The sequence below is a fragment of the Chinchilla lanigera genome, unplaced genomic scaffold (genome assembly GCF_000276665.1).
Source record: "Chinchilla lanigera isolate Chin_1 unplaced genomic scaffold, ChiLan1.0 scaffold00051, whole genome shotgun sequence".
Classification (NCBI taxonomy): Eukaryota; Metazoa; Chordata; class Mammalia; order Rodentia; family Chinchillidae; genus Chinchilla; species Chinchilla lanigera.
Window position 1 is genome coordinate 14,157,409 of NW_004955452.1, and position 10,406 is coordinate 14,167,814.

The 10,406-nt window shown below is 47.3% G+C and overlaps 1 protein-coding gene across 4 annotated transcripts in view; it reads right to left on the reverse strand.

Moving 5' to 3' along the window:
* Nucleotides 1-3,203: 3,203 nt before the first annotated feature.
* Trappc3 (trafficking protein particle complex 3) overlaps nt 3,204-10,406 on the reverse strand; it is a 12,285-nt gene continuing 5,082 nt past the window's right edge. For 3 of the 4 annotated variants that reach the window (XM_005395173.2, XM_005395172.2, XM_005395174.1), the window contains 4 exons: nt 6,314-6,411; nt 5,981-6,080; nt 4,129-4,311; nt 3,204-3,493 (listed from right to left, as the gene is read on the reverse strand). In XM_005395173.2, coding sequence (XP_005395230.1) covers nt 3,374-3,493; nt 4,129-4,311; nt 5,981-6,080; nt 6,314-6,315 — 405 coding nt within the window. In that variant the 5' untranslated portion in view covers nt 6,316-6,411 and the 3' untranslated portion in view covers nt 3,204-3,373. Of the gene's footprint in view, nt 3,494-4,128; nt 4,312-5,980; nt 6,081-6,313; nt 6,412-7,525; nt 7,567-10,406 lie in introns of those variants that run through there. The other variant, XM_005395175.2, reaches the window with a different exon arrangement.

Below are 10,406 nucleotides of genomic sequence, written 5' to 3' on the forward strand. Positions count from 1 at the left end.
GCTGGCTTCCAGGGAACAGCACATGGTAGCACTTAAGCTCCGGGAGGACGGGAGGATGCTTTTCCTGCACCCCACCTCCCACCAGCCACAATGAACTACTTGTTAGGAGACTATTTTAATTTCATTTAATGTGATTTCATCTCCTGGGGCCTCTTTGCCACCCGCTTATTGGGCCTGGATGCCCAGTACAAACGTAGGGGAGGCCAGCCTCCCAGGAGGAGAAGAAACTTGCCTGTGGAAACGTCCCTAGTGTTGAGGGTCTGGGGCAGACAGGGGACTGTTACATCAGGGAGGTGAGTGGGTACTCTGGACTCCACTCAGGAAGTTAAGAGTTGATGAGGGAGAGCTTGGAGCTCTAGCTTGAACAATGCAGGAGGCTAGCATGAGAGTTTTCTGAGGGTATAGGTCAGATATCCTCTTGCAGTGCTCAAGTTCATCAGGCGGGGGCTTAGCTACACAAGTTTTGCTTTCAGGTCTCGTGCAGGTGACTGGAGGCGGTGGACATGTCCTTGCTCTGGCTAGCTTAAGAGGTTTACTTCAGGTGCGTCTTCTAGCAAATTCTAAAAGCCCTGAATTCAATGGTCACTTTCTGGGACAGTAGGGCGACGATGTGGAGACCCCTAGTGGCCAAAGGCTGTAGAGTGCGGCCTTTCCCAGAGCTCTGCCCCGCTGGACTCAGGCTCCAAGGCCACTGGTACCGACTTCTCCAGCCCCACAGCTCTGCTTCCTGGAAAACCAGCCCCATTAGTTTGCTTCTCACACATTAGCTCCATAATCCTGACCTATCTTTTTGGGGAGAGGGTGTCTTAGTTACTTTTCTAAGACAAAATACTTGACACCCAAAATTAAAGGAGGAACAGTTTATAGAGGTTTCAGTCCATAATCAGCTGGCTCCAAGGCAAGACAGCATGGCAGAGGGGCACTGCAGAGGCAGGGAGAAGCAGCAAAGCAGCAAAGCACCAGCAGCAAGTGAAGTAGCAAGTGACAGCAGCAGCCCTCCTTCTGTCCCTCATATTGCACTCGCACCTAGGGTGGGGCACCCTTAATCCCAGCATCCCTCCCAAGATCCAGACACCTCTGAAGAGCCCCCTATGACTGCGTGAGGCTTTGAGGGGACACCTAGATACAACCTGGAACAGGGGGTTGCAGGTACACCAGGGAGAATGGGGAATGGATACATCAGCCTGTCTTGGTGAAATCAAGGGATAACCCACAAATCACCAACTACAGGGTGAGCGCGGGGGCAGGAAGAGGTTGCTGGGGTTGTATACTTGGTGCATTCGGAAAGATAACATGGTGACGTTCCCATCAGCTCCACAGTCCCCAACACTTTTCCTTCCCTCTGCCCTCAGGTGTACGTCACACAATTGTGGGGCTGAGTGGGAAGTCATAATGGGGCCTTGTTTCCACAGCTCACCAACATGTAACGTTGCCAAGTTTAACTTGGGAAAGGAAATACCCAAAACCTCACGCCATACAAATGGCTGCTAGAAAGCAGGCTGCGGCATAGGGAGAAAAGAACAGTGAACCCACCCCAAGCCCACAAGAAGGGAAAGGGCCGTGCAGTGGACTGTTTTGGCAGCGTCCAGAACTGCACAAACCTTTCCCCATCTGGGCCCCAATGCTCATTTCCTCAACTTGCTTCATTCATTCCATTCAACTCTAGCAGGGACCCAGCCTTGTGGTGACCGCTGAGGCTACAGTTATCAAAATGGGGGCATTCCCACAGGGCCCCAGATTGTATCCGGAAGGAGAGGTAAAGAGGCTCAGAAAAGATGGGATTCTAGAAGATGCACCTCCTTATATCTGGAAACATAAAAGCGACCATCCAGGGCCAGGGATGTAGCTCAGCGGTGTACTGCCTGCCTGACAAGCGGGAGATCCTGAGTTCAATTCCGAGTACGCCTCCCGCAAAAGTGACCATCCCTCCTTGGTGGCCTAACCCAGCTGGAGCCAAGTCCGGTGCAAACTGCCCCCTCCCCAGGTCTCAGAACACCGGTCTTGCACACTTTAAGTACAATACACCACTAGCTGGCTCCCCTCAACCTGTCTAAAGGCCTAGGCTGTCCCGAGGAGCAGTGCTACCAAGCGTGGCCTCGCACAACCTTGGCTTTCTCCCTTTCAAAGCTGTCCCAAGCTGGGCACAGCGCATGCCTGTAACCCAGGCACTCAGGAGGCTGAGGAAGGAGGACTGCAAGTTAGAGTCAGGCTGGGCTACACACCAAGACGTTGTCTCAAAAACTAAAGTAAACTTAAATAAAATGCTACCCCAAGCTCCGTAAGGCACGGAGAAGTTGCAGGCCCGCTTCCATTCTCTCCTGAAGTGCTAACCAGGCTGCAAACGAGCATTATCATGAGCTTGGACTTCTGACTTTGGCCCAACTGTGAATGGCATCTCCATTTAACAGCTTTATGACCTTGGGCAACTCTCTGGCCTCCCCTCTGGAAATGGACGGCTTGCCAGCGAGGAAACGCAGCCTTCAGCACCGAATGACTGGCGCTAAGTGCTCAGGAGTACTCTAGCGCCACACCTTTCATGGCCGAGAAGGAAAGGAAGACATTATCGGGATTTCACTCAAGAATGTGTCTTTATTGAAGAATCTGTAAGAAAGAAGGACGAACTCTCTGTAAAAAGAGGAGATGCTGCCTCCAAACAGCAAGGAGGAATGAGACCTGGGCGGCTTCCCAGAAACTGGCGTCTCCAGCATGACTGGCTCCCACATCCTGCCAAACTCTACAGAATAGCACAGTACAGCTAGTAATTCCTGCCCACCCCCTCCCAGCCCTCCAACCCAAGCCCCCAGATTCCCTACAGCCATTTGTCAAGAGCTTTATGAAGACTCAGGAGTAAATGTCGCTTCCCCCCCACCCCCAGTATAGGGGGATTGAAACCAGGGCCTTCACACTGAGTTATATCCACAGCCCTTTTTATTATTTTGAGACAGGATTTCACTAAGTTGCTAAACTGCCCAGACTTGGCTCAAATTTGCGATCCTCCTGCCTCAGCCTCCCACAGTGTTGGGATTACAGGCATGAGCTACCACACCCAGCTCAGGCTTCTCTTAATGGGGTCAAAGTAAGTCTGCTTTGGAAAATTCACAGGAATGTAAAATGCTTTGAGTTCTTTCTAGTCTAACCAACAATTACATCCAGCTCATTTTAAAGGAAAGGGGACAAAGAAGTCCCCTTTTGAATGGGCATACTTGTAGGGAAAACTGGACTGTATCAGTCTGCTCTTTATTAGCATGGAAAATGGAAACAAAGTTAGAATATATAACATCTGTGTTAGAGTCACTGAATTCTAGAGGCAGAGGGCACTGAGCCCTTCTGACTCCAACAAATGTCTTGCTGGCTACTGTCCAACCCGGGATGGTCATTCTTCTCCAGCTGGGAGATTGTCTTCAATCCTCCTGATGAACCTCATCCGGATTTCTGTTACACCGTCTCCTTTCAAGGTGTCCTGGACAAACTTGGCCTCCACTGCCATCTGGACCTGGGGGACAGTGGAAAATGAAGAGGCAGAGGCCTGGCCACAGACTCAGGAACCCCTGGGGACAGAGCTGTAACTGACACACATACAGCAGTCAGAAAAAAAGGTGGTTTCTCACAAGGACAGGACTGCCAGTTCCAATGTTCCACTGCAGAAGACAGTAGCCCCAACCCACAAGAAGAAACTCAAGAATGAGACTGTCACCAAGGAAGCCAGTCTTGGAATGGATGTCCCTAAGGCTATGGGGGCTGGCAGTACCATTTCCCAGCCTAGTAGGATGATCAGCTCCATGCAGAGATGCCTAACTTGCATCTTATTTCAGCAGCATGGCCACCTCTGGGAATGAAGGGCAGGGATGAGCTGAAGCCCTCTTTTTCTCCCTCTCATTCAAACATTTACACCAGGTATAGTGGCGCACACCTGTAATCCCAGCACTCAGGAGGCTGAGACAGGAGGATCACTGTGAGTTTGAGACCAGCCTGGGCTACAAAGTGAGCTCAAAGCCAGCAGGAACTGCACAGCAAGACCCTGTCTCAAAGACCAAAAAAAAAAAAAAAAAAAAAAAAAAAAATCACACTAGACATTTATTAAGCCCCTACTATATTTCAGGTGTCGCAGAAGGAAAGAGCTACACTCACCATCTCCAAGGCTCCCCGCAATACCCCACACAAGAGATTGGAATAAATAAGGGATGAGTGGTTATCAGGAAGTTCCACAAAGTCCACCAAGGGGTTATTTTCCAAAATGAGGGAGAATTCGTCGCCAGCTGGGCTCCAATTAGTGATGCTTGGAGTGATGCCCAAGTACATCTTGAACGCCACCTGTCAGGGGACACACAATAGCACTGCAGGGAAGGACAGCAGGAACTGTACAAGGGGGCGGGGGGACACAGGGGCTCAGGAAGATGAAGAAGTTCTACATATTCAGGCAAGAAAGAGGCAGTATCTCTGCACAATTCCACATTGTCCTTCAGGGGCTCATCAATCAAGCACCAACTCCCCCTCTGCCCATGCCTCTCAGTGGAGTGGAACACCGAGCGCCCAACAGGCTCCGCTGCCCTGAGCCAGCATCTGAGCAGAGGCCCGAACCTCGCCGGCCCGTTGGTGCCGTCTGAACCCAGCTTCAAGGAAGTGAACAGGCCCCGTGGCCAGACTCGCTCTCAAGCACCTTTCCCTGTCCACCTCTTCATTCTAAACCCTCACACAGCTTGCTCCACAGTCAACCTTCCTCAGGGTGTGGCACAGCCAGCACATTTACAACTGAAGGAACCATCCCTGAGGTAACTATAGGTATTATTTATTAATACTATAATAATATAACACTAATATTAGCAGCAAACATTTATGATATGCACAGTACTATGCTAACAGCATTCATTTTACCTGAATGCTTATGTTCATAGTTCACTTACTCCCTACAAAAAACCCATGAAGTAGCTATTATTTTCTCCAAAAATGAGGTAACTTAGTAATTAAAGAAATTAAAAGCTGTCAGGCATGGTGGTACCTATAATCCTAGCATTGTGGGAGGCTGAAACAGGAGGATCTCAAGTCCAAGTCCAGCCTGGGCATCTCAGGAAGACCCTACCTCCAAATAAAAAGGAAAAAGGGCTAGGAGTATAGCTCAGCATCAGGGTCCTGGGTTTAATCTCTACTACTACACATAAAAATGAAAAAGTCCAAGTGAGTTACCTAAGAATCCAGTATGGTACGTATCAAAACCAAAATCTGGTGCCAGGTATGTTTCTAATCTGTACCTTTCGTTGTTGTTGTTTTGCAGTGCTAAGGATTGATGCCATGGTCTTGAATGTGCTAGGTAAGTACACTACTGAGTTTCACTACCATCTATATATTTTTTTCTTTTTGTGGTAGTAGGGATCAAAGCCAGGGGTACTCTACAACTGAGTTACATCTCCAGTCCTCAGTCTCCAGTCCCCAGCCCTTTTTAAATTTTTTATTTAAGACCGAGTTTCTTTAAATTTCCCAGGCAGGACACAAACCTGCAATCCTCCTGCTTCAGTCTCAGTGCTGGGATTATAGGCATGTATCACTTGTGCCCAGCTCCACCTGCATTCTTTTTTGGTTTGTTTTGTATTGATTTTTTGGGGGTTTTTTGGGCAAGCTATATAGCTCACACTGTCCTCAAAATCAGAAATCCTCCTGTCTCAGTCTCCTGAATGCTAGGATTACAGGTGTGCATCACCATCCCAGCCTCCATTGTATTGTAATCCTCACGTTACTCTGCTGTATCTTCACAATGGAGGAGATCCGTCTTTAATTTCAGTGGGGTTTTAATCCATAGGGATGATTCCAATCATGCTTTCCTTTTTTATAATCTGCTACCCCCAAACCACCAGGAAAGCTTCTCGGACCCAAACACCTGCCTAATTAGTCTTTCGGGAGATTAGGAGCCTAAGGGAGACACCGAAATAGTAAGCAAAGCTTCCCAGCGGCAATCCTTCAGCACAGCCAGGTGGCCCAGGATAATGACCTTGGCGATGACATCTGCAGTTTCCCGAAAGTCATGGCATCTGCCAACATTTGACCGTGCCAAGAAATCTTCAATCAGTCGGACTCCTATGTTATAGCCCCTGAGAAGGAAAAGAGAGCAGAACATTGTGAGCTTTAAGTGTCTTATGCTTGAACGTAAGACTATTATTAGTAAGGCAAAAATGGGAATAACCTCAAAATATCCCAATAAATGAGCTCAGTGGAACCTGTGCTGTTACAGGAGGACACTGTTCAGGGCTATAAATTACAACGAAGACTCGATGTGCCAGGAAGCCCCAGCCCTCTCTTCACTCCTGCAAAGGTGCTCACTCACATTTTGTCCAGCTGTTTATTCACATCTTCATCATTTTCATAGTCTTTGCAGAGCTGGGTGACAAGAGCCCCATAGGTCAGGGTGAAGAGTTCAGAGCTCTGAAAGAGAGTTAAAAGGCAATCAGGGCCAACAACACAAAAGAGAAAATGTGGTGACAATCTGGACTGGTTTTGATGCACCTTTTTTTTTTTTTGTCTTTTTGAGACAGGGTTTTACTATGCAATTCAGGCTGGCCTTGAGCTCATTTTGTAGCCCTGGCTGGCCTCAAACTTGCAACAATCCTCCTGCTTCAGCCTCCCAAGTGCTAGGAGATACAACTTTCTTTTTTTGTTTGCTTGGGGTTTTTTTCGGGACAAGGCCTCCCTATGTAGTGCAGGCTCACAACAATCCTCCCAACTCAGCCGCCCCAGTGCTGGGATTACAGGCATGTACCACCAGGCCCCGAGATGTAACTTTCAAGATTCAAAGAAGGGTCACCTGTGTCTGGAGGGGAACGCACATCATTTCCTAAAGACTGTAAAAAAAACAGGCTGGAAGAAGTGCCTCATGCCCTGGGCAGTCACTCTTCCAACACACCGAAGTGGACCTCTGACAACCCCAAGTCTCCACCATAGCAATTCAGTCCCAGAATCTGGTATGGGAGCAGTGGGTGCTCACTTACATTCTATGAGAGGCAGACCTGGAGCATTCAGTTACCAACTAGCTTCTGTGTCCTGGAAGGTGTGACACCTAAAATGCCTCAGCCTAGAGTTAAGCTGTATACCCATATGGTTCCACCCAGAAGCAGCAGATAACTTAGGGGTCAGTCTCCACCAGAAGGCAGGAAATCCCAGACAAAGTCTACTGTCTTTTTTTTTTGGAAAGCTTTAAAATTTTTATTTTGTGTACACAGAGTTAGTATGGTCTCTTTCACTGAGTGGATGCCCTGGATAATCCACTGAAGGAGGAACACTTTGTACAACTTGATGAAGATGATATCCTTCGCATAGTGACGGAAACACTGGCAGCACATGCTCAGGCTGTATTTCCAGATCAGACCATATTTCTCGATCAGATGGTATCTGTTTGAGCAGATGAGCAAGAGCAAGAGCCCTGGTGGAATTTCCTCAGGTGGCTCCAGTAGAGCTGCTAGTGACCTATGTTGCTTCCAGAGGTCCAAGGAGGCAAAAGGCAAAATCTACTGTCTTAAAAACAACTCCTCTCCAAACTCACCAGCACAGGAAAAAATATTGTTCCACTTGACAGGTAAAATGGAGTAAGTCTAAGTAAAAGGAGTAAGTCTAAAAGGAATACAGGGGTAGGGGATACAGCTCAGTGGTACAGCACCTGCCTGGCAAGTGCAAGGTCCTAAGTTCAATTCCCAGTCAAAAAAATAAAATAAATAAATAAATAGAATGCAATCTTTTTTTTTTTGGTACCGGGAATCAAACTCAGGACCTCATGCTTGCTAGGCAGGGGCTTATGCCACTGAGCTATATCCCCGGTTTTTTTTATTTTTTTGTTTTTTTTTTTAAATGAATACCATGTTTTGCATATCTGAAACACAATACTGACCTGGACTGGTTTCTATTACAACCTCAGCTAAAACCACAGATACAGAAACCTATTACTTGTGATGGCACATGCCTATAGTCCTAGAACTCAGGAAGCTGAGGCAGGAGGATTCCTGTGAGTTTGAGACCAGCCTGAGCCACATAAGGCAAGGGCAGCCTGAACTACATAGTGAGACCCTGTCTCTGGCAGGCGCTGTGCTGCTGAGCTAAATCCCTGGCCCTGAGACCCTGTCTCAAAAAAAAAAGGGGGGGGCAGGGATATAGCTCAGTATCACAGTGCCTGCCTGGCAAGTGCAAGGTCCTGAGTTTGATTCCTGGTGCCAAAAAAAGAAAAAGCAAGAATCCTATTATCTACCTACTAAGAAAGAGACATGTGAAAGGAACAGCAAATACAAGGCTACAGAATGAAAGCAGCAGGCAGGGAGAAGGCATTATCAGATTTAAAGTGAGAAACACATTAATGGCGCAGTTAGACTAAGGGAGGGTTGGAGATGTAGCTCAGTGGTAGAGTGCTTGCTTAGTGTGCAAGCTGTCTCTGCCCTGGGTTAGAGCCCTAGTACCACAAAAAATTAAATTAAATTAAGGCTGGGCATGGTGGCGCACATCTGTAATCCCAGTACTTGGGAAGCTGAGGCAGGAGGATCGCTGTGAGTTCAAGGCAGCCTGGGCTACATAGTGAGCTTAAGGCCAGCCTGAACTGTATGGTGAGACCCTGTCTCAAAAGAAGAAGAAGAACCTGCGTGCTTTTTCCTTATATCCTGCACTCTACCTTGCATCACCTCATTTTTCAACCCCACACTAACTCAGTGAAGCAGAGAAGGCAGGAACCATTCTTACTCTTTAGAGAACACCGAGACCAGTATAATTAAATAATTTGTCCAAAGTCAAACAGCTAATTATTGAGAAAAGCAACTGCGGAGGAGAAAAGCCAAAGGCTTCCTAGCCAGTGTTCATTCTCTCCGCTATTCTCCATAGCTCCTCAAAAGTAAGCAGGGGAAAAAAACCCAGCTGCACTGGAGTCAAAGAAAATCAATTTCAGGATCAGAAGGCTCTTTGAACTCAACTAAAACAGGCAGATCAGGGTATCTCCAAGAGATCATTTACCAAACACAGCAATTAAAGGGAAGCTATTAAGGAGAGGAATTATCTTTTAGTAGAGTCAAGGGCTTGGCACTAGAATGGCTTAGGCATGAATGGATGGAGACAATCCAGCAGTTACCAGTCAGGAGAGTTGGCACCACTGCATTAAATCAGGAGTGCTTTCCTTCCATTATTAATAAGCCCTGGGGTGGAAACTCCAAGAGCCTCAGCAACCCAACCACGATGTTAAGTAGCATGCAAACCATGACACTATTAAGCACCTTATACATGCAGCTGTATGTATACTGACTGATAAAAAAATCTGGGTCCTGACCCATCTGTCCATGTTCATAAATCAGTGTGCCTGAGATCCCTAATGCAGTTCTCCATGCCCCCTCTGTCATTGTTAGGCACTGCTGGGAATGAAACTACAGCCTTGCACATGCTAGGCAAGTGCTATGCCCCTGAGCTACACTCAGCCTGAGCAGGCTGGACTAAAATTTGTGATCCTCCTGCCTCAGCTTCCTGAGTAGCGGCGATTACAGGCATGAACCATGATGCCCTCCTGCATTCATTCATATTCTCATTCATCCTTCCCTCGATCCTCTCTTTCTCCCCCTACCCCCTTGCTCTTTCTTTCTTCCCTCCACCCCTAGGATCTCACTATGTAGTCTAGGTTGGTCTCAAACTCATGATCCTCCTGTCTTAGCCTCCTGAGTGTTGGGATTACCCATGTGTAGCACCACACCTGGTTCTATATCCTTTCACAATTTCCAAGTCTGGTGGCCAGATGTAGTAGTGCATGCCTGTAATCCCAATTTAAGAGGCTCAGGAAGGAAGATCACCAGGAGTTCAAGGCCAGCCTGGGCTACATACTGAGTTTGAGGCCAACCTAAACTACAAACTGCAACCCTACCTCAAAAAAATTTTTTTCTTGCTGGGCATGGTGGTGCACGTCTGTAATCCCAGCACTCGGGAGGCTGTGGCAGGAGGATCGTTGCGAGTTCGAGACCAGCCTGGGCTACACAGTGCACTCAAGGGCAGCCTGAACTGCATAGCGAGACCCTGTCTCAAGAAAAAAAAAATTTCCAAGTGTCTCTATTTTCAGTTATGAACCAAAGCCTGTTTGGGAAAATAAGTAACAAATATATAACTTAAAGGACTTCATACTTTTAAAAAAAGAAGTGGGGCTATGGACTATAGTATAGAAAAAAAAATCATTCATTCAACAATTACTATTTACCAGGGACTACTTAATAGGAAAGAGACAGACAATACAGCAAAATAACTAAAATACATAGTTTTTCCAGATGGTGGTAAGTGTTATGAGTAAAACTAAAGCATCAAAGGAGGCCTGGTGTAGTGATGCACACCTGTAATCCTAGCACTTAGGAGGCTAAAGCAGGAGGATCGCAATGAGTTCGAGGCTATCCTGGGCTACGTAGTGAGTTCAAGGCCAG